This window comes from Rhincodon typus, chromosome 13 (assembly GCF_021869965.1).
Source record: "Rhincodon typus isolate 14 chromosome 13, sRhiTyp1.1, whole genome shotgun sequence".
In the NCBI taxonomy this organism is placed as follows: domain Eukaryota; kingdom Metazoa; phylum Chordata; class Chondrichthyes; order Orectolobiformes; family Rhincodontidae; genus Rhincodon; species Rhincodon typus.
In genome coordinates this window covers 2,489,496-2,514,133 of record NC_063344.1, presented here as the reverse complement: position 1 = coordinate 2,514,133, position 24,638 = coordinate 2,489,496, and the positions used below count along the sequence as shown (strand labels likewise).

At 41.0% G+C, this 24,638-nt stretch overlaps 1 protein-coding gene across 1 annotated transcript in view; it reads right to left on the bottom strand.

The window, feature by feature from the left end:
• LOC109918187 (collagen alpha-1(IV) chain-like) overlaps positions 1–24,638 on the bottom strand; it is a 197,314-nt gene that overhangs the window by 105,009 nt on the left and 67,667 nt on the right. Inside the window, exons 2-9 of the mRNA XM_048604479.1 lie at positions 21,670–21,726; positions 16,399–16,488; positions 13,766–13,810; positions 12,894–12,938; positions 7,878–7,940; positions 7,642–7,695; positions 6,516–6,542; positions 5,480–5,557 (exon numbers count right to left, since the gene is read on the bottom strand). Coding sequence (XP_048460436.1) covers positions 5,480–5,557; positions 6,516–6,542; positions 7,642–7,695; positions 7,878–7,940; positions 12,894–12,938; positions 13,766–13,810; positions 16,399–16,488; positions 21,670–21,726 — 459 coding nt within the window. The remainder of the gene's footprint in view (positions 1–5,479; positions 5,558–6,515; positions 6,543–7,641; positions 7,696–7,877; positions 7,941–12,893; positions 12,939–13,765; positions 13,811–16,398; positions 16,489–21,669; positions 21,727–24,638) is intronic.

Sequence of the window (24,638 nt, the reverse complement as noted above, 5' to 3'; positions counted from 1 at the left end):
CAACTTTAAGGGCATTTAAATGGTCATTGGATAAACATATGGATGATGATGGAATAGTGTAGGTTAGGTAGGCTTCAGATTGGTTTCACAGGTCAGCGTAACATCGAGGGCTGAAGGGCCTGTACTGCGCTGTAATGCTCTATGTTCTATGTTCTATGTAAGTGCAGACAAATGGGACAAATTTAGTTTTCCCAAAAACAGGCCAGCACAGACAAGTTGGACTGATTTCTGTTTCCGTGCTGTATGACTCTATGACTCTCTATGTTAACCCCAGCATTTCGCCACTGATTTGATTTGATTTGATTTATTATTGTCACACGTACTAAGATACAGCAAAAAGTATTGTTTTGCATCCTAAAGTTCATCAAGATAACAGAACAGAATGCAGAACATAGTGTGACGGCTACAGAGAAGGTGTAGACAAAGATCAACTCTAATATATGACAGGTTTTTAAGTCTGTTGGTATATGTTTTCAAACTTTTGTATCTTCTGTGCAATGGAAGAAGGTGAAAGAGAGTGTAATGAGGACAGGAGGGATCTTTGATTATGTTGGCTGCTTTCCTGAGGCAGCGGGAAGTGTAGGCAGAGTCAATGGAAGGAAGGCTGGTTTTTCGTGATGGACTGGGTTGCATTCACAACTCTCTGTAATTTCTTGCAGTCATGGGCACAGCAGTTACTATACCAAGCTGTGATGGATCTGGATAGGATGCTTTCTATGGTACATCTATGAAAATTAGTAAGAGTCTTTGTGGATATGCTGAATTTCCTTAGTCTCCTGAGGAAGTAAAGGCATTGGTGAGCTTTCTTGACTGTAGTGTTGATGTAGCTGAACCAGGGTAGATCATTGGTATTGGTTATTTACTCCTAGGAACTTGAACTACCCTCTAGTTTTGAATTGAATTGGCTTTATTGTCACATGTACTCAAATAAGTAAAGTGAAAAGTTTATAGATCACCACTTACAGCATCTTCTCAGATACAAAGGTACCTAGGTACAGCTTCTTCAGTTACATGATCTTAGAAAATGGAGAAATGAAAAGTCCAGCATTGTAGAAATAAAAGTTCAGAACAATGGTCTTCCAACCCAGATCATGCTGCCACCTAGCCTCGAGTCCGCACCAGCCTTAGATCCAGACTGCGCCATGCTTCACCTCAAGGGTCATGAGGCTGGAAGATCGTTCTGGAATTCCCTCAAAACCACAAGACCATGCTGAGGCCATGCCAGGCCAAAACACCACCACATACCACCGGAAGACCCACACCAGGCAGACAAGATGCCACACCAGGAGCCCACCATGCCACGCTGGGATGCCACCATACCACACAGGGAGGCTGCCATGATGCGGTGCTACACAAAGCCAGGAAGCAGCCACGGTAGGCTGCCACACCAGGCAAGAGGACACCTCGTGTGTCTGCGCTGAGGCCAGGATTCGTTGGACAATGGGAGTTGTCAGAGGCCGGCCTCCCCAACTCTAGAGACCTTTGCTATTCACCTTATCTATACCCGTCATGATTTTATAAGCCGCTATAATGCCACCCCTCAACCTCCTATGTTCCAGGGAAAAAAAGTCCCAGCTTATCCAGCCTCTCCTTTTTACTTAAACCTAGGAGCAGATCTCTCATGAAAAGCATAAAAGATGATGCAAGTTGTTTCTAACATCAAGGCAGGCCTCACCACAATTGTCCCCTGATTCTACCATACTCCTCACCAGAACACCATTTCCCAGACCCCTATAAGATTTTGCTCAGCTTCTCCATGGGCATTTAAAGAATTTAAAGAAGAGTTAACAAGCTGAGTGCTGGGCCTATAGGAAGCGAGTCAGAAAAATTGCTAATGGAAATTAAAGAGATGAAATTTTGCAATAAACACTTATTTTGCATCAGTCTTCACTAGAAGATGCAAAGAAGATCCCAGTAGCAGTGATAAATAGGAAAATAGAAGGAATGGAAGAACTTAGAAAGGAAGAAGTTATATGCATTATTTATAGAGTTGTGAACTGACTTGATTAACGTTTCTATTCTTTTTAGGGGAAACCAGGTAAAGATGGGAGACCTGGACTACCAGGGATCCAGGTTGGTCTGACTTACATCAATAATAAAATTCAGTTATTCATCAGCTCAGGTTTTTGCATAAGGTGTTTGATTTTCTAATCATTTTCAATTGAGAAAACTACCTCTTGATAAATATGATTTAATTATTAATATTATTCAATTAATTGGGCCACTGATATCAAGGGTCTGAAATTTAGACTTCTATTTCAAAACTGCAGCTGAATATTGCCACAAGAAAATTACCTGTTGTGAGCTGTCACATGTGTTTTCTGTTACCTCAGGCATTGAAAGGTGATCCAGGCTTTTTGGGATTCACAGGAAGAGATGGAGCATCAGTAAGTCGCTGTGCATTCTGACTAATTAACCCATACAGTTATATTTCATAACAATCATGCAAATGCTATATGTATTTAATGAGTTAATATACAAAATATTATTATTTTAATCCAGGGAAGGAAAGGAGAAATTGGCCGTCAAGGACCTCCTGGTCCAGTGAGTAATGACCTGCACTTAAAAATCTTTCTCTACAATGCATTACTTAAGATTTAGTTTCAATATCAGTGTTTTCATTTTTCTTTCTCCCAATCACCAAAGAGGTTTCAGGTTTTTACTGACCGTATGGAACCACATGCTGAATAAAGGCCATGCCCGGTACCATAGGAACAGAAGTAGGCCATTCAGCCCCTCAAGCCTGTTCTACCATTCAATTAGATCATGGCTGATCTGTGACCTAATTCCCTTTACCTGCCTTTAGTCTACATCTCTTAATACCTTTGCTGATACAAAGAACTATTTCCAGAATTTAAAATAACAACTGATCCAGCATCCATTGTTGTTTGTGGAAGACAATTTCAAACATCTGCCATCTTTATGTGTAGAAGTGCTTCCTAACATCGCTCTTGAATGGTCTGGCCCTAATTCTCAGAGTATGCCTCCTAGTTCCAGAATCTCCAACCAGTTTACCTTTATTTACCCTGTCTTTTCCTACAGAAATAAGAACTTCAAATCTTCAAATAAGACTTTGTTCTGGTGACTACTGTTTCAACATAAACACTTCACCTCTCAACTTCCCATTTATTTTCTTCAGTAACAAAATTCTTGATATTCAATGGAGATAAATATCCAAAAAAAATGTTCAAATCCACTCTAACTGTGAATGACCAAAATGTATCCTACGTGGAAAATGTTTCTTTGTTTTCCCAAACATTCCTCCTTTCCTCTCTGAGGGGAGGTATTTATTTGGTTTTTATAAAATATATTTGATTTAATTAAAAATTAGGTTTAACAGAAATGACAAAACAAGGAATGAGACAAATCTCATGAATACTCCTCCTCCCACACACCTTCCTGCAAAAATGCTATCCCCTATTCCCAATTCCTTCGCCTCCGCCGCATCTGCTCCCAGGATGAGGCATTCCACTCCCGTACATCTCAGTTGTCCTCGTTTTTCAAGGACCGTAACTTCCCCTCCTCGGTGGTCGAGAACGCCCTCAACCGTGTCTCCCACATCTCCCGCACCTCATCCCTCACACCCCGTCCACGCGATAAGAACCAAAAAAGAATCCCCCTCGTCCTCACGTACCACCCCACCAACCTCCGGATCCAACGCATCATCCTCCGACACTTCCGCCATCTGCAATCCGACCCCACCACCAAAGACATCTTTCCCTCCCCACCCTTATCTGCTTTCCGGAGGGACAACTCTCTCCGTGACTCCCTTGTCCGCTCCACACTCCCCTCCAGCTCCACCACACCCGGCACTTTTCCCTGCAACCGCTACACCTGCCCCCATACCTCCTCCCTCACCCCCATCCCAGGCCCCAAGAAGACTTTCCACATCAAGCAGATGTTCACCTGCACATCTGCCAATGTGGTATACTGCATCCGCTGTACCCGGTGTGGCTTCCTCTACATCGGGGAAACCAAGCGGAGACTCGGGGACCGCTTTGCAGAACACCTACGCTCGGTTCGCAACAAACAACTGCACCTCCCAGTCGCGAACCATTTCAACTCCTCCTCCCATTCCTCAGACGACATGTCCATCCTGGGCCTCCTGCAGTGCCACAACGATGCCACCCGAAGGTTGCAGGAACAGCAACTCATATTCCGCTTGGGAACCCTGCAGCCCAATGGTATCAATGTGGATTTCACAAGTTTCAAAATCTCCCCTCCCCCCACCGCATCCCAAAACCAGTCCAGCTCGTCCCTGCCTCCCTAACCTGTTCTTCCTCCCACCTATCCCCTCCTCCCACCTCAAGCCGCACCTCCATCTCCTACCGACCAACCTCATCCCGCCCCCTTGACCTGTCCGTCCTCCCTGGACTGACCTATCCCCTTCCTAACTCCCTACCTACACTCACCTTTCCTGGCCCCATCCCCACCTCTTCGACCTGTTTGTTTCCTCTCCACCTATCCTCTCCTCTATCCCTCTTCTATCCTCCTCCCACTCTCTCCCTATTTATTTCAAAACCCCCTTCCCCTCCCCCTTTTCTGATGAAGGGTCTAGGCCCGAAACGTCAGCCTCTCTGCTCCTATGATGCTGCTTGGCCTGCTGTGTTCATCCAGCCCTGCACCTTGTTGTCTCTTATTTTCTGATGGTGTCTGATCAGCACAGATAACCTCAAAAAGCAAAAAGCAGCCATTATCCAGAAAGCTCTCAGGGTCTGTGAAGGAAGAGAAACATTTGGTGGGTGGTTGAATTGGAAGAACCAGCTTTTCATTCTGCTGACCTGAACTGGAAACCTCTAACGACAGCGGAGGGTCTGAGGTTGGACGTTGTAGGATCTGCCTATCTGTCACCCTCTATTTGTATAAAAGTTATGATATGTAGTTTGGGTACAATGCAAAGCTATATGCTAAAGAGCAATGGTTGTGTTCAGTACTTGAAATGGCACTTCCTGGTAAGGTATTGATGATTGAAGAGCCTCATAAAAAGTCTGTCTAAAATTGAAAAGAACATGAATGATTAGATCAGCCAGGATCTCACTGAATGGTGGTGTAGATCTGATGGGCTGAATGGACTACTTCTGCTCTTATATCTTATGATTTTATGGTCTTAAAAACTTTTGTGTTCATCCTGATGCCTTATTTGCAGCCAGGCATTCTAGTTAAGCTTTCATATGCCAGAATGTGTCCTGCTCTCCGAGCACCAGCTGGTCTGCACTATACAGCAACTTCAATGCCATTCTTTACAGGGGCTCCAGTGCCACAGTTATAAATATGGGTGAGGTGTCAGTTCGAATTAAATGGTAGTTCAGCTTCAGTTGCTCTGTGTTCCTGCAAATTAATGATTGTAGCTAAATAACAGGAAGAGCTATGTCCAATCTTACATCATGCTCTGCGATGTTAAATCTCTCATGTTATCGGTCTCATCTCAGACATCAAACACACCAGGTGTCAACGCACAAGGTTGAAAAGTGACACTTACTGGAGGTCCTGGTTGACCTGGTGGTCCACGGCTTCCTTTGTCCCCTGGATATAATGATACAGTTTGAGCTGGTTCACCCTTTCAAGATAAACATATTGCAAAATTACGGAGCATTAAACCCCAACTCCTGCATAACAAACAGCAACTTCATACAGTTATGTTAGTAAGCCCTACCCTGCTGAATAAACAGAAGCTGTACATAATTTCACATCTGGAATACTGTATTGAGATTTTTGTCTGTTTAAGGAAGGACATAATTGCATTAGAAACCGTTTACAAAAAGTTGATTCCTGAGATGAAGGGTTATCTTATGAAGGAAAGTTGGGCCTGTATCCATTGGAGTTTAAAAGAATGAGAGGTGATCTTATAGAAACCTGTCGGATCCAGAGGGAACTTGAGAGGGTGAACATGGTGTCTCCCATTTTAAATAGAGATAAGGAGAATGAGGCCACATACCAGTATCGATCTGGTGGGTTGGCACACAGCATTGGCCCTATCCCCTGCTGGTTGAGTACCAATAGTGGCCCTTAGGTTGCATTGGCCTCTCATTGTAAGGCTGATCTCAAACCTTCCACCCTGAATTAATCGTAGTATGTGTGAAGGGTAAAGAATCAGGAAGGTGATGGAGTCTCCCTGAAGCACCCACCTCACTCATTGTACAGAGAGCTCACCACCTTCTAGCGTGCCTTGAGGGCAAGCATTAAATTCTGTCCTAAGTGTTAGTTTCACCCTCAATTATTTGTGGGGAAAATCACTCTTGCTGTCAATATTCACCCATTGTCTACTTCAGGAATATTTTTAACCTCATGATTGTTGAGTGAATATGACTCTTCGTCCTGTTCATAATCATTTTTACCTTGATGGCAACAAAAAAGTGACTTATCAAAATCCAGACATTCTGGTCATTTCTAATTGGAAGGACAAAATAAAATTCAAAGTATAAGCTTCAGTCAATCAAATTCTCCCTTAATTACATCAATAGGCAGAACTAACTTCATTTGCAAATGACAACCCTTTTTCTTAGTGAATGACATACCTTTTGTCCTGGAAGCCCTGGATGTCCCTGAAAATTAAAATTAGAAAAATATAGTTTAGGATTTTGTCAGAAAAGCGCTTCAATTTTTGAAAAAGAGTAAACAAATTCCCACAGCAGTTGTAACTATTTAACTCCTCTTGGAAATATTTATTTTGTTCTCAGTGGGTTACAAATGATTGGTGATAACTTTGATTTTATGCCTTAATGTAAAAAGGGTAATGTTGAAACAACAGTCTATTTGTCATTTCTTCTAATTTTAATTTTCACCTATAGCAAAAGATATAAAAGTCCTGTGGGATGTTGTGATGTAAATGAGCCTGCCAATTTGTCAGAAAAAAACTACTTCCACTGATATGGCATCTTTCATAACTTCAGGGCATTCCAAAGCACTGAAGTGGCAATGATGTACTACCTGGAGTTCCAGGATTTTGGCCTGGCAACAGTAAAGAATCAGTAATATAGTTCCAAGTCATGATGCTGTGTGACTTGGATTGAAATGTGCACGTGGTGTTTCCATGTATTTGCTGCTCTTGTCCTTCTAGATAGTGAAGGTCATGCATTTAGAAGGTGCGTTGGTCTACTTGACACTCCTGCCTTGGGTGTTGTAGATGATGGACAGGTTTTGGGGAATTAGGAGTTGAGTTACTTGCTGTAGGATTCCCAGTTTCTGACCTGCTCCTGTAGCCATTGTATTATTATGGTGAATCCAGTTCAGGAACTGCTCAATAGTGAGATATTCAGTGATGGTGATGCCACTGAATGTCAAGGAAAGATTGTTACATTCTGTTTTGTTGGAGAGTGTCATTGCCTTGCATTTGTGTGCTGCAAATGTTTCTTGAGACTTATCAGCTCAAACCACATTGGATGAAAACTATTCAGAGTAAATAGTCAGCACAAATGTCAGTGGTATTCATATAGGTTGAAGTTTTTCAGCTATGCAAGCAGTATTAGTTGTTGGCCTATTGCAGTGATTTGTCTTTGTACTATTTTTGAACCACTTTTCACTGTCCTGTACTGTCTGTTGAGAATATGTTTCGGGCAGAATAGAAAGGGACAGAAATCAGGGCACACATAAATGAAATTTTAATAATTTTATTGGTTTCAGTCAGCTTTGTATAGTACATACGTGAAGTCCGCTTAATCCTTCAGAGCCAGGAATTCCTGGAAAGCCAGGATCACCCTGTAAAAGAAAGAACTTGCAATTTTCATGTATTCCTCTGAAGCAGAGGTTATACTTCTCTAAATGTCTCAAATTAACAATAGATTACACTGGAAATTCCAAGTACTTCTGGATTAGCTCAAGTCTGACCTGAAATGCTGGCCATTTTTTTTAACAAATTGATGTTTTAAGGCTGGACTTACCTTTGTGCCATTGCATCCTGGTATGCCTTTAGGACCTTGAGGACCATCTTTTCCAGGGATACCCTAGATAGAAAAAGTTGGAGTTTATTTCAGAAACTTACTAATGAAAATTAAAGTACATTCTTTTATCAACAGTAAAATTCTGACCCCTTGGTTTGGTCAGCTACACAGTGCAAAAGCACAGGACATTGGTAACTCAAATGACGTGTACAATAATGTAAACTTCAATTGCTGCAATCTGTTCTTGTTGCTTTGGATGCAAAGTCTATTATAGATCAGAGTGCAATCCCCTTTACCCTGTCATTTTTGTAACTTTAAATAAAGGGAATTAACTTAGTCAGCCCTTAGGTCCTGTTTGACATTATGTAAAACTATCCATAACTCGGGACATTCACATTCTGGCAAGGCCATAGTGATGGTTAGAATGGAAAACATAAATATCACTGTATGTCAAGATCTTCTGAGGTTAAGTTGTGTTTGACAGGACAAGAATATTGTGTGAATTTTATTTGGTTTAGCTCTGGGACCACCGTCACTTTTGACGTGAGTTGCTGTAGGTTATTATCTGAAATTCACTGTAACATAAGGCCAACGTGGGTCTAGAAGACTTTGGAAACTAATAAATATGAGCTCTGATTTTCAGACAGAAAGGTTGCAACTTAGGATTTGCCCATACTAGTCCAGATAATGGTTGGCAATACACAGTATTCCTGTATCCACCTTAACAAAATGTTAGTGGTGCTGTCTGCTTCTTAATGCCGCCTGTGAGCCCCCTGTACATTATGAGATCCTGGCATCGTTGTTTGCTGATCATGTGCACATCAGACACAGGCTGCCTCTTCAACGGGATGTGGCAGAGCAAGATTACTGCAGTGCAAGGCTTTGGGATACAGAATACCAGAGGTGACGGATCCATGAGTGTGTCTACAGGCTAGGGATCAATCAGGACATTCAATGACTTGTGTATGCATGTGAACATAGAACAAAGAACATAGAACATAGAACATAGAATATAAAACAGCACAGTACTGGCCCTTCAGCCCACAATGTTGTGCTGACCTATTATTTTACTCTAAGATCAAACTAATCTGCGTACCCTTCATTTTACTAGCATCCATGTGCCTATCCAAGAGTCGCTTAAATGTCCCTAATGTATTTGACACTACTATCACCACTGGCAGTGCATTCCATGCAGCCACCACTCTCTGTGTAAAGAAGCTACCTCTGACATCTCCCCTATACCTTCCTCCAAACACCTTAAAATTATGTCCCCTCATGATAGTCATTTCCGCCCTGGGAAAAAGTCTCTGGCTATCCACTCTATCTATGCCTCTCATCATCTTGTACACATCTATCAAGTCATCTCTCATCCTTCTTCGCTCCAATGAGAAAAGCCCTAGCTCCCTCAACCTTTCCTCATAAGACCTGCTCTCCAGCCAGGCAGCATCCTGGTAAATCTCCTCTGCACCCTCTCTAAAGCTTCCACATCTTTCCTATAATGAGGTGACTAGAACTGAACACAATACTCCATGTGTGGTCTAACCAGGGTTTTATAGAGCTGCAGCATAACCTCGTGACTCTTAAACTCAATTCCCCTGCCAATGAAAACCAACACACCATATGCTTTCTTAACAACCCTATCAACTTGGGTTGCAACTTTGAGGGATCTATGGGTGTGGACCCCAAGATCCTTCTGTTCCTCCACACTGCCAAGAATCCTGCCATTAACCCTGTATTCTGGATTCAAATTCAACCTTCCAAAATGAATCACTTCACACTTTTCTGGGTTGAATTCCATCTGCCACTTCTTTGCCCAGCTCTGCATCCTGTCAATGTTCCGTTGCATCCTACAACAGCCCTACACGCTGTCCACAACTCCACCAACCTTCGTGTCATCGGCAAACTTACTAACCCACCCTTCCACTTCCTCATCCAAGTCATTTATAAAGATCACAAACAGCAGAGGTCCCAGAACAGATGCCTGTGGAACATCACTGGTCACCGAGTTCCAGGCTGAATACTTTCCATCTACTACCACCTTCTGTCTTCTATTGGACAGCCAAATCTGTATCCCGACAGCCAAATTTCCCTGAATCCCATGCCTCCTTACTTTCTGAATGAGCCTACCATGAGGAATGTTATCAAATGCCTTGATAAAATCCTTATACACCACATCCATTGCTCTGCCTTCATCAATGTGTTTTGTCATACCCTCAAAGAATTCAATAAGGCTTGTGAGGCATGACCTGCCCCTCACAAAGCTATGCTGACTATTTCTAATCAAACTATGCTTTTCCAAATAATCATAAATACTATCTCTCAGAATCCTCTCCAATAATTTGCCCACCACAGAAGTAAGGCTGACTGGTCTGTAATTTCCAGGATTATCCCTATTCCCTTTCTTGAACAAGGGAATGACATTTGCCACCCTCCAGTCATCTGGTACTACTCCAGTGGACAGTGAGGATGCAAAGATCATTGCCAAAGGCCTCACTTCCTGTAGAAACCTTGGGTATATCCCGTCTGGCCCAGGGGACTTACCTATCCTCATGTTTTTAAAAATTTCTAGCATATCCTCCTTCCTAACATCAACCTGTTCGTGCATGACAGCCTGTTTCATACTGTCCTCACAAACTACAAGGTCCCTCTCACTGGTGAATACTGAAGCAAACAATTCATTAAGGACCTCCCCTACCTCCTCCGACTCCATGCACAAGTTCCGTCCACTATCCCTGATCGGCTCTATCTTCACTCTGGCCATCCATCTGTTCCTCACACAAGTATAGAACGCCTTGGGGTTTTCCTTGATCCTACCTGCCAAGGTTTTTTCATACCCCCTTCTTGCTCTCCTAAGTCCATTCTTCAGTTCCTTCCTGGCTACCTTGTAACCCTCTCGACCCCTGTCTGATCCTTGCTTCCTCAACCTTAAGTAAGCTTCTTTCTTCCTCTTGACTAGATATTCTACATGTCTTGTCAAACAAGGTTCCTTCACCTTACCATCCCTTCCTTGCCTCAGTGGGACAAACCTATCCAGTACTCGTAGCATGCGCTCCCTAAACGGCCTCCACATTTCTGTCGTACATTTCCCTGAGAACATCTGTTCCCAATTTATGCTCTGCAGTTCTTGCCTAATAGCATTGTAATTCCCCCTCCCCCAATTAAATACTTTCCCATACCATCTGTTCCTATCCTTCTCCATGACAACAGTAAAGGTCAGGGAGTTGTGATCACTATCACTTGCAAGAATGTGAGGCATGCCACATGAGCAAACCCATGCAAAGGAGGGAGTATCCACATCCATAGTATATTCCAGCCATTTCTTGGACAGCGATAGCAACAAAGGGAAGATTACATCTTTGGGACAGATTACTTTTTCAAATTTCTTATTGTTCAACAATTTAGCAGCATAACAAGTGCAACCATTCCTAATGCAAAGACTACTATTTTCAGTTTATTCGGTGTCCTGAAATGGATAGTGTTGGACAACTCATTACAATTCAATGGCAAACTATTTCAAGACATTTTTACTTAGCAGGGAGTGACTAACATCATGTCGTCACTCCATTATCTGCATTCAAACTGTCTAGTAGACCATAGGGTGTGTAATGTCAATCAATGATTCACAAGCGTTGAGCAACAAAAGATTTTTTGCACTGTATTGCTGTATTTTGTGCAATAACAGGGAAGAAAGGATTATCATCCACAGCAAAACTTTTGCTTGAACATTAAGTGCGTACGACGTTGTGAAGTGCCCAATTGTTTCTACTGGCACAAAGGAAGATGGTTGTATTTCTTGGAGGTCAATTATCTCAGTACCCAGAAATCTCGGCAGGAGTTCCTCAGGGTAGTATCCTGGGTCAAATTGACTTCAACTTCCTTATCAATGACTTTCCCTCCATCATAAGGTCAGAAATACAGATGATTGTGTAAAGCTCAGCGTCATTTGTGACTCCTCAGACACCGAAGCAGTCTATGTCCAAATGCAGTAAGACCTGGGCAATACCCAGGCTTGGGCTAACAGGTGGCAAGTAATATTTGCATCACACAAATGTCAGGTAATGACCTTCTCCAACATGAAAGAATATAACCACCAACCCCTGACATTCAATGGCATTACCATCACTGATATTCCCACTGTCAACATCCAAGGGTTACCACTGACCAGAAACTGAACTGGACCAGCCACATAAATACAGTGGCTACAATAGCAGGTCAGAGGCTAGGAATACTGCAGTGAGTAACTCCCCTCCTGATTTCCCAAAACCTGTGCACCATCAATAAGGCACAAATCAGAAGTGTGATAGAATACTCCCCACTTGTCTGTATGAGTACACCTCCTGCAACATCAAGCATCTCAACAACATCCAGGCCAAAGCAGCCATTTTATTGGCATTCTTTCTAACTGCCCTAAGCATTCACCTTCTCCAACACCAATGCATAATGGCAGCAGTGCATACCACCTACAAGATGCATTGCAGAAATTCACCAATGCTTCAACAGCACCTTCCAAACTCCCAACCATTTCCATCTAGAAAGAAAAGTGAAGCGGATAAATTGGAACACCACCTCCTGCAAATTCTCCTCCAAGCCACTCACCATACTGACTTGAAAATATAGCACTGTTCCTTCAGTGTCATCAGCTCAAAATCCTGGAATTCCCCCTCTAAGAGCAGTGTGGGTCTACTTACAGCACATGTACTGCAATGGTTCAAGAAGGCAGCTCACTGCCACTTTCTCAAGGGCAACTAGGGACACACAATAGATATTGGACTAGCCAGTAACACCCACATCCTGTAACTGAAATAAAAAATAAATGCAAGTTGCTATTATTGATAAATATGAGTTGGAACACCAGTCCACAATGCTTTCCTATCTTGTGATCCTCTTTTAAAGCCTTAGCTTGTACTATTTTTGGAGTTTGGTCATTTACATGGTGTATATCTTGTGATGGAAGAAAGTCTAGCATTAGAAGGAAGTCCAGTGTTCTCTGTAATTTGCCATTTTTTGTTTACTCACCGGCACAGCAGGGTTTCCTGGATGGCCTGGTAAACCTGAAGGTCCCTATGGAAATGAAAAGAATTGAAGTTATTAATTATACTGTTACATAATGGACTATGATTTATAGATATTTTCTAACCAAATTGTTCAGAGATGTTATGACACAACTCTGGAGCAGTTGAGATCTGAACCCAGGTCTCCTAGTCCAGAGTTTGGTGTACTACCACTGCACCAAAACACCCCTAAAGAAGACCAATCTACCATTCACCAATATCTGTCACAAAGTTTCTGTCCAATTTCTGCTGAATCACAAGAAGAGGGAGATAATGCCTTGTGGTATTATTGCTAGACTGTTAATCCAAGAGATCCAAGTCATGTTCTGAGGGCCTGCATTCGAATCCTGTCATGGCAGATGGTGCCACTTGAATTCAATAAAAATCTGGTATTAAGAGTCTAATGATGACCATGTTACCACTGTCAATTGTTGGGAAAAACCCATCCGGTTCACTATTGCCCTCTGGGGAAGGAATCTGCCATCCTCACCTGGTCTGGCCTAGATGTGACTCCAGACCCACAGCAATGTGGCTGACCTCTAATTGACCTTTTGGTAATTAGGGGTAGGGAATAAATGCTGGCCTAGCCAGCAACACCGACATCCTGTGAGCCAAATAAAAAAGTATTCAAACTGTGGATCCCTACACCACATGCTCTTGAACATTTGATGATGTGCCTTATCAAATGCCTTTTGGAAATAGATTGTTGTAAATCTATTGCTTGTTCTTCCTTCTACTCTTTTAAAGGGTAAAAAGATGAGCAAACTGTAGGAGCTGTTGGAAACAGGTGTTACTTCTCTGTTTGCTATTCTGTCTGATAAGTATAAAAACACTTACCCTCAAACCTTTCATGCCTGGAGGTCCAGAAAATCCAGGATTTCCCTGTTAACATCAAAATGGGAAAAAAGAATGTCACATATTCAGATTTAGTGAGAGAATAAAATCTAGAATTACTATCTTCATTCAGCAAGCAACCAAGACAAATTTTCCTTCATTACATTCTTTTGAACTCTGATACCCTGTATACAAAAGGTAATTAATAATAGATACCAAATGGATTCTTCCAAAACATTTAGAGCACTTTTTCCTCTCAGCTAGTGTATCTGATCAAACAGTTCAAATATAAAGCTCCATTTTAATGAGATGTGTTTAACTGGTAACTCTGTTTTAAGTTTGAAAGACACATTTTAAAATTTTCTGTACTTTAGGATTTTTGACTACTTTTCCACACAAATATTTGAGAAAAAAAGGAACCTGTAATAATTGCATTTTAGAGCATTGCATTTTATATAAGTGAAAAGATGCTTGAAATTTGAGATAATATTACACTGGCTAAAACACTGTTTCCCCATTGATGATAAATAATACGCACCTCATAACCTTATCTAGAGAATTTAACAAACATTCCACATCCAATGTGCTATTTATGCAAAGATAATTGAATTAAAATGACTTTGATTATAATTTGTTTTGTATATTGTGTTTGTGCCCTGAGTTCACCAAGTTGTTTGTTTAGGGTAATTGAAAAAAAAACACGTGTGATAGGCATGAATATCTAATTCAAGTTGTGAAGTTAGTATTACAGTATTGTTACATCTCAGGTCACACTATCATGCAACTAAACACTGTACGTGTTTATTTCTATAAAAGTAAGATGCTTAGGTGGATCACTGATGTGACCAATGCCATTGGTCCTGAAAAGAATTTGACAGAAATTAGTTCTGTTATTTTCAAAGTTCTCATCCAAACGAATCTGTACCGCCAGTCCAATGGCACAATTTATGTACGTATTTCAGAATAATAGACGTACTGTGGACAGGGCTTCTGTTTTCTACTCTTCAACTTTGGTAAGAGTGCATCTCATCAGGGCTTGGTGATGTACTCAGTTTGAATGTTGTTGATATCCTGTGCTTTGGGAAATCCCCCTGAGTGCAAGCATGAAGATGGTGATGAATATTTATTTAAGGTAATCCTTTGATTTCCCCACTTGTCTTCAGATTCTCTCTATTTTGGAAACGACATTCAGTTTATTGCCTCCTTCCAAACTGTGTGTGCTTTCATTCTCAAGGAAACCCAAAGAAGGCAATATTCCTTTATGGCCCAAAAGCCTCCAGCTTTGACTTACAGCATCTTGTCCTTTGTTATCACCAAGTATTAAGCAGCACCTATTTTTCTAATCAGCCTGTTCAGAGATGCTATTACACACCTCTGGAGCAGATGGGACTTGAGCCCAAGCCTTCTGGTCCCTAGGTAGGGACACTACTATTGTGCCACAAGAGCCCTTTTCAGCAACACATATCAATGGTAGCTTTAACAGGTGCAGCTGTGACCAATTTCCTGTTTCTTTCTCAGGTGCAGGAAGTTCATTATGAAACCCTCAAGATCGAGCTCATACACCTGATCAAAGTCCTGCTATTTCAATACTGTACATGGAAGATGTCAAATGATGTTCCCAACCAACCACTACAGCACATGTAATTTACAGGAGAAACTGTTTCAACTTGTACTACCGATAAGGCTGGAATCATTTCTGTTTCTATAAAGATAATTTAAGGTTAATTTTCTTCACTCTGTCGCCAGTGCAGCTTGGAGCTAAGCTGGATTCTCCAAACCACAGTCATCCTAGTGAGAATCTGCATGAAGAACAAAACTTCACTGAATTACCTTGATAACTTAATGTGAAAAAAAACCCATAAAGCATGGTGAAAGCATTACAAGAAAACACTACATTGATTTCCATATCTTAGGAGAGTGTACTAGCCTTGGAACCAAAGAAGGTTCACAAGAATGATCCCAGGGATGAAGGGCTTGTCATACGAGGAGTGGTTGAAGCCTATGCATCTGTACTTGATGGAGTTTAGAAGGATGAGGCGAGATCTGATTGAAACTTACAGAACACTGGGAGGCCTGGATAGAGTGGATGTGAAGGAGATGTTTCCACTCTAGGAGAGACTAGGACTTGAGGTTACAGCCTCAGAGTGTAGGGGCAAACCTTTAGAACTGAGATGGGGAGGAATTTCTTCCGTCAGAGGGTGGTTAATCGGTGGAGCTCATTGCCTCAGAGAGCTGTTTAAGCCAAGTCATTAAGTGTAATTAAGACAGAGATAGATATATTCTTATTTGGTTAGTGGATCAAAGATTACAGGGAGAAGGCAGGAGAATGAGGCTAAGAAACATATCAGGCTTGATCAAATGGTGGAGCAGACTCGATGGGCCAAATAGCCTCATCCTACTCCTATATCTTATGGTCTTACTGTAAAATGTAGTATAGGAACAGGACCTAGTTTCTATCTACTTCCACAAGCACATCATACATGTGTTTTTAAAATTATTTAATTAGCATTGATGGCTACTTTAAATGAGGCAGGCAAACACCTAATTACAGGGTAATTGTTGCTAGTTTCTCCTTTACGACAAGCTCTTTTATTATAACTCCTTGTCTTTAGCTAGTCTTTTTGGAGCTGACTTACCTTAGGACCTTCTGGACCTCGAGGACCCTCAATACCTGGAAAGCCTGGAATTCCAGGTGGACCCTGTGGACCAGGGAAACCTCTTTCGCCCTGCCATGATATGGAAAAAGATTTTGAAGTCAATCCTGTGGAAGTACTTTACAACTTAAATAGAGTTAATACCAAAAAATCCTTTCACCACATGATATATATCTTAATTTGCTGAGCAGGATAAAAAGAAAATCTCTATGGGACTAGAGATTGTCATTAAGACATAGTTTTGGATCACCTATCCTTAGGAAAGACAACACATACCTTACACAGTAGCAGCATGAAATGACTTTTCTACCTATTAGTCAAATCGTATTCAACCAGCCCACACTTGCAAAACACAAACTTAAATGTCTACTGTTAGATGTGATTCCAAGATTAACGAGTATCTGCTGAACAATTCTGAGCGCACTGATAGCTACACTAATAATCAATTTAAGATAATAATTTAAACTTACAATGTGACTCACTTTGCTTGTTAGAAGCAGCATGCACTCATTTGCAGGGACCCATTCTCTGCAAATGAAGCAAAATGGTTCAAGTCTTGTGCCTTTTTAAAAATTACCCAGAAGAATGTGAAGTCAACAATTCTCTATTAGTTCCTCCATGGTAATGTTCTGGCCAACCAATCAACACAACTTTTCTCTGTGGTAGTAATAATTATAAATGTTGGAAATTTGGTATTGTTGCATTTGTCTTGATCAGTGCAAGACAAAAGCTTTGGCTATGCTTTTCTTTCCATCAATAATCAAGTTCTATAATAACAACCAAATGTTGATGAAATGTTCAAAACGAAAATCCAAGTTTGCAACTCAATTTAAAAGAAAACCTGAAAATTAATTTTGTGTTATCTATAGACACTGGGTTGTACAGAACTTGAGTATTGAGAAAATAGACACATCTTATTGAAATTTCTTGTTTTGCACTCATTGGGACATTCACTAGAATGTCAATGTAAAGGCAAACAGCATTTTATACTGTACGATAAGAGAATGGTGATTGGGTGGCACATTGACTGAGATTAGTAGCAGCATTGCTGTAGAGAATACCTCACGTAAATGATAACTGTCAGTTTACTATCAAGCTTAAGCTATCAAGTTTAAACCAGGCAAGTTAATTCTCTTTGGTCAAGGCATTGTTCTGAGGAATGAACCAGAGAACGGTTGTTACTTATTAGATAAAAACTGAAAGAACTGCGGATGCTGTAAATCAGAAACACAAACAGAAATTACTGGAAAGTGCAGCAGGCCTGGCAGCATCTCTGGAGAGAAATTAAAGTTCTGAGGAAGGGTCACCGGACCCAAAATGTTAACTCTGATTTCTCTCCAAAGATGCTGCCAGATCTGCTGAGCTTTTCCAGCAATTTCTGTTTTTGTTGTTGTTAATGGTTGTTGCTTATTTTGTTTGGTTTAAACAGGTATATGTGTGTGATCTTTCTGTCTGCGAGGCCCTGTGCATCAACATATGTAGCTTGCAGTACATGCGAGTGCACCACACATCAATGCACAACTGGCGATCTTGAATTGGTTGTCAGCATAAATCATGCTGTACTCAGGATTATTTGGCAAATGTTGTCGAATCATGGAATTACATCTAATTTTGTACACTGTTTTGAGTGTAACTTGCACTCTATGAATTTCAGGTATTATTAAGTCCCATGGTAAAAGTGTAAATCAAAAATAACCAAATTTACAAAACAATCCAAAGAAAGAAGACAAAGATTTTATTTCTTGTAAATTTTACTCAACATTAATCAGAATCTATCTGAATTAAATATGGATTAACAGGAAACTATACTCCAAATAAAAAGACCAATTTCACATCAAACAGTTGATACAATAAAACTGTCTTACACAGCCATAAGAACCCGTATTAATTCCTGCACAAATGTGCCAATGTGCAATTCTAAAATTCACTAACTTGCTCTTTGGATGTAAGATCTCCCACCTTCAACTCAATCAAATGAACCCTTAAATCACTGCCACAAATTCACTCTGAATAAAAACCGAAAGAACTGCGGATGCTGTAAACAAAAACAGAAGTTGCTGGAAGAGCTCAGCAGGTCTGGCAGCATCTGCGAATAGAAATCAGAGTTAACGTTTCCGGCCCAGTGACCCTTCCTCAGAACTTTTCTGAGATACTGTCAGACCTGCTGAGCTTTTCCAGCAACTTCTGTTTTTGTTTCAAATTCAGTCTGATGTTCTGGATATGGTTAACATTGACAAGGTGCCCATCTGCATACCTCCCCTCACATTGGTCATATCATTTCTGATCGTGTTGTTTTAGGGAGTTGTTTTTTAATTAATCAACAACACACAGTTCACAATCCTGATCTCTAATGGGAACTTTTAATCCTTTCACATACCTGAGCTATTCACACTACATTTAGGATTCAGTTCCCTTTAGCTTGCTTGTATATTGCTTACCCAATAGGTTCTAAAAGTCCAGTTTTCTTTTTTCTAACAACATCAAATTGACCTTTGTATAAAGAGATTTACTGGCTTATCCCCACACATATTATATGTTCCTCTTTCTGTCTGTCTGCTTTCTTTTTCTGTCTGTTTCTGCACTGATTACCTTCTGATTCTAATCATTTTGTCTTATTTACTGCAGTAATTCCTTTATGTGTCTTCACTGTGTTCCTCACTGAAGAACTTGTGTATTACTAGATGCCTTCATTATTTCCTTCCTATTGGCACTGCCTCCAGGTCAAGGGTTGTCTGGCCACATGAACCAGAATTTTTTATCCAAAATATCACGACAGATTCCTCCATAATTGACACAAACACTTGAGAAGCCTTTTCAAACATTCTTAAAAACAATGGTAAATTCCAGGATAGCTTTAAGAAGTTATAAGTTGTCCTAATTATACTGCTTATAGATCAAAAATCATCATAAAGGCAATAGAGACATGAATACTCCCTCTGAACTATATTCTTTTACCACCACATTCTCATCTCTAATTTCTAAGACTGATGCAATGTCTGAATAAACCATTTACTTTCATCCACATAGCTTTATGACTGCCCTAGTTTTAACCATCAACTAGTTTCCTTTCAATTCCAAACACTTACTTCAGATTATAAAGTGTGAGGTGAACTTGCAGGGGCCACATCTTCCTGGGATAGATGTCATGTGAGCCTGGGAACTAATCCAATTCTAAGTCCTCTAAACTGTTAATACTGCTGCCTCTCAATTGTAATTTGTTAAAGCATATCACAGTCCTTTTCCCTGATTTCTGTCCATACGTCATTGTTCTCTATAGTGAATACACTTGTAGTCTTTTCCTGAGATTTAACTGAGAGATTGTTCCATAATGATACCACTTTAATTTTTCCAATATCACTGCTCCTGATGTGTCTTCCTGGGCATTTTCCCATTTAATTGTAAAAATGATATAATCCCTGCTGTATATTTTTATCTTCCTATTGAACTGATCCTCTTGCTCATGGTGAGATCTCCACTTTATTGATTGATCAGATTGCATCATGTCTGTTATGGATCAGATATGATTCGAACAAATAAGAGTACATGAGTACATTAGTGTGCCTGTGTGTAGTAATTGATCCCATTCCCTTCTTCCTTATAGTAATTCTTAGACCCTGGAATTACCAGACCAAAATGCATACCGCTAACAGGACAAATAGCTTTATGACTTAATGCAAACTTACAATCAAGCACACGGCGAGTCATCACCAGTGTTCATTGTGTACTTGGATCCAGAGATGACCAATCCTCACTGGGCTGCAATGATTTTAGTGTGGTGGATGTCTGCAGCTTAGACCAGGTAAGAACAGTTCTGAGCTTTGTGAGTTCATTTGAATAGCCAAGGTACGCTTTTAGAGTATTAAGATATGGCTCTGGATTTTGTCACAGGACATCCTTATGGGTGGTAAGCTGTCCTTTGGTTGAAGTAAGGCACTTTGGCAATGGGAAGGTACTCTTTGAGAGAGGTCAATATCCCTTTGGATACTTATAAATAGATATGATTGTGTGTAAAGAAAGTATGATCTCATTGGGACTGTCAAGCTAGCAGAAAAACTGTCAAGATCTTAAATAACAGTCAAAGCTGTCAAAGAGCTGTCAATTCTGTCAAAAGAACTTTTCAGAGTGATCTGCCAAGACTGTTGAGGCATTTAAAACTGCAGGCCAATTGACCTTTTGAAAAAAAAGTCTAAAGTTAAAAAAGGAAACTTGTTTTCTATTTCACACCATCTGTAGACATTAGCTTGAAGATTTCCATTGCTGGATTCATGATGCACAACTAATTTCACAACGATCCCTTATCACAGTGGAGTGCCTTCCATTTCAGGTTGCCTTCCATTGTGGTGTGGAAGCCATGGGGGTAGGCACCAGAACTTAGGTGACATGGCTTTTCATGGATGAGGCATGGCGACCGTGTGGGGACAGAAGGGACGTTAACCTTTATTTTAAAACTTTGGGCAAAATGCTGGAACCCCAAGGCCCATTGTCATCAGTCCCACCTGCACACTGGGCATACTCCTCAGTCTTCCCTAGTTGTATTTCCGCTGACTTCCAATCCAGGCTCCACAGCCTCCTCCTTACACCAAAAAGGAAGTTTGTACAGGCATTTTTTTAAAGGATGGGTTTCATTAGCCAGGAATTCTCCTGTCTCTGTGTACACAACTTGGGGATCAGCATCAGTACATTGGTATTCCTGTGATTCCGTCCTGATGAGTGCAAGATGAAAATCTCCAATGGGATGTCTCTTTTTCTCAGCATTACATTCTGTACTATCAAAAGATGATATCATATACAATACCATTTCTCTGAGGTTTACAGCAAAGCTATGGCAGGAAGTTAGGAACAGCTGCAGAAACTTTGTCCCCTGCATCTAACAAATCACAGCAACAAGTGACAATTTGGACCAAGTACCAACACACTGTGTACAAGGCAGATAGAGAAAGGAGAACATTAAAATAAACAGTCATCATAGCCTGCTTTCAATCATAATCTCCTTTGCAGTGTTAGGCATGAAATGTAATTAGCTTCCACCATGTATTTTCAGGATCTGGCTCTGAGCTCTAGCAGAATCATAATGAATCAAACAGTAGCTACCTTTACCCAGTGGGTAGTCAATATAAAAGGTGCAATAATTCAAAATGTTACCAAATTAATGTATTTAATTTAGTTAACTTAGTTGCAGTTGGGTGTTCTTTGACTTTCAGTTCTTAAATTACGAATTATGTATTGGATAACAATGAACATTGACTATCTTACCTTATTGCCTTTTACTCCATCACAGTGACATTTTGATTTACCACTACACGTACAGGCCTGCACAAAAGAGACAGGAAAAACATAAGGAAAGCACATAGTTCATAAATATTAAACTTACAGAACTCTGTAACCTAGTCATGTGGAATTAAGTGCAAGGATCACTGGAAACAAGTCAGTTGGAACTAAGTATGAAGGTCAAACAATTATTTGATTTAACATAATGAAGTGAGAAGTGCTTTCTGATGCTATTGCACAATTTTTGGGAATCCAATGTCAGCTTGACTGTTAAAATGGAAAACGAGCATATTTTTCTGTGATGATGCAGTACTTGTTAAATACATCAACAGCATCTAGTGGCAGAAAATCAGTGTTGCACGTCAACTTGTTTAAAGAATTTTAACAGCGTCTTTGTGTCCTCTGGGATAAGTTTGATATGTGGCTGGATCTGTCATTGGGAAAAAATTGCATACAAATACCAGCAGCACATTCCAACCATAGTGCACTCAGAAACATTGCAGTAAAGTCCTAGCTCTGTGTTAGATGAACATCAGTCCACAAACATCGGCTCCCTCCTTTATCAACACTCAGTAGCAGCAGTGTGTACTATCTGCAAGATGCGCTGCAGAAATTCACCAAAGATCCTCAGACAGCACCTTCCAAACCCACAACCACTTCCGGCTAGAAGGACAAGGGCAGCAGGTACATGAGAACACTGCCACCTTCAAGCTCCCCTCGAAGCCACTCACTATCCTGATTTGGAAATATGTTTCTTCAGTGTCGTTGGGTCAAAACTCTGGAATTCTCTGTCTAAAGGCACTGTGGACAACCTACAGCAGGTGGACTGCAGTCGTTCAAGAAGGCAGCTCACCGCTACCACCAAGGACAACTAGTGACGGGCAATAAATGATAGGACAACCCGAGATACCCATGAGTGACTAAAAAAGGGCTTTGACATATGAAATATCAAGAAACACTCACTGTGGGAGCTGGCTAATTTCTGGCTCCTTAGTGTCATTTCAATGAAGCCCAAACCTGGAAATGGTTGTATTCCCCCCAGGGTGGCTTTGGGCAGGTGGCACGGTCATTTTGCCAAATTCACACCTGGTTTTGGTGGAAGTCAAAGATTACCTAGGCCTCTGGATTAATAGTCCAGCAATAATACCACAAGCCAACATTTCTCCTTGAAGATGCTACGTAAATACATTATCAATTGAGGAAGGGCAGTAGAGTCATAGAGATGTACAGCATGGAAACAGATCCTTCGGTCCAACTCATCCGTGCCAACCAGAAATCCTAAATAAATCTGGTCCCATTTGCCAACATTTCAACCATATTCATCTAAACTCTTCCTATTCATATACCCATCCAGATGCCTTTTAAATATTGTAATTGTACCAGTCTTCACCACTTCCTCTGGCAGCTTATTCCATACACGTACCATGAAAAAGTTGCCCCTTAGGTCCTTTTTAAATCATTCCGCTCTCAGCTTAAACCTATGCCCTCTAATTTTGGACTCGCCCACCCCAGGGAAAGGATCTTGTTTATTTACCTTATCAATGCCCCTCATAAACCCCTAGGTCACCCCTCAGCCTCCGACATTCCAGGGAAAATAGTCCCAGCCTATTCAGCCTCTCCCTATGGCTTAACCCCTCCAACCCTGGCAACATGCTCGTAAATCTTTTCTGAATCCTTTCAAGTTTCACAACATCCTTCCTATAGCAGGGAGCTGAGAACTGCACGCAGTATTCCAAAAGTGGCCTAACCAATGTCCTATACTGCCGCAACATGACCTCCCAACTAAAAACCAAAAGAACTGCGGATGCTGTAAATCAGGGACAAAAACAAAGTTGCTGGAAAAGCTCAGCAGGTCTGGCAGCATCTGTGAAGGAAAAAACAGAGTTAACGTTTCGGGTCAAGTGACCCTTCCTCAGAACCAACTCTTATACTCAATGCGCTGACAATGCATCTTTGTCCATTACTGCACTTTTGACTATTGCCACTTTTTAATTCCTATTACCATTTGTAAAAAATCAACGGGGGCATGTTTTGATCTTTCCTTCATTAAGAGTCACAATAAATGGTTTAGTTCTGTGACTACTTTATCAATTAAAAAATGTCAGCAGATTTCCCGTTTAAATGCTCCAGATGAACAAAAATATCTTTAGCTGAGCCAATTCTGGATAGCTGGCTTAGGACTATCTCTACTACTGTGAATTGCACAAGTGTTGGTCATCACAGAGACAGACAAACACTTCCTGGTTGTCATGTGGTCTCACCTGCCTGCCTGCAAACTTTATTTTGAAAATGAGGGAAAATTTAGTGCTAGTGATGAGGGTCACACCTATTGAAGGCCCAAAGGGAATATCATGTTATTTTTCTTCAGGAGGTCTGACAGAGTAATAGCGACTTACCTGGACAGTATCAGACTTCCTGTTTAATTAAGGCATCAAGAGGGAGGAAATCAATCCCTCAAGAGCTGTCACACAATCAAAGTCTGGGCAGAGCCTCATCAGCATTGTCACTAGGAACACCCATAGTTGGATCACTGGAGACAAGAGTGAGTTGGGATCCATGAGGAGGTTGTGACCAACCAATGGGGCCAGTTACCAGATACAAAGACAGCAGCAGTGTCTCAGTGAGGAACCCTCCTTGATACCAATCCCTCAGTCAGGCAGTAGGTTCCTGTGTACAAGAAACCCCGCTAGCTCCCAACTTCCAAACACCAACTACCCCCAGCCTCCATACCCCAACTTTCTAACCCCGTTCCCCCACCACCGCCACCCCCACCCCACAAAACAGGATTAATTGGGCAGCGTTCTGGAGAGCCAGGAGACCCGTGCAAATGTGTTGTAATCCCTGAGCCAGCATAAAAGCTTAATAGATCCAAGGAGAATTAGTTTTAAGTAGCACATTAACAAACCTAAATAAAAACCAAAAGAACTGCGGATGCTGTAAATCAGAAGCAAAAA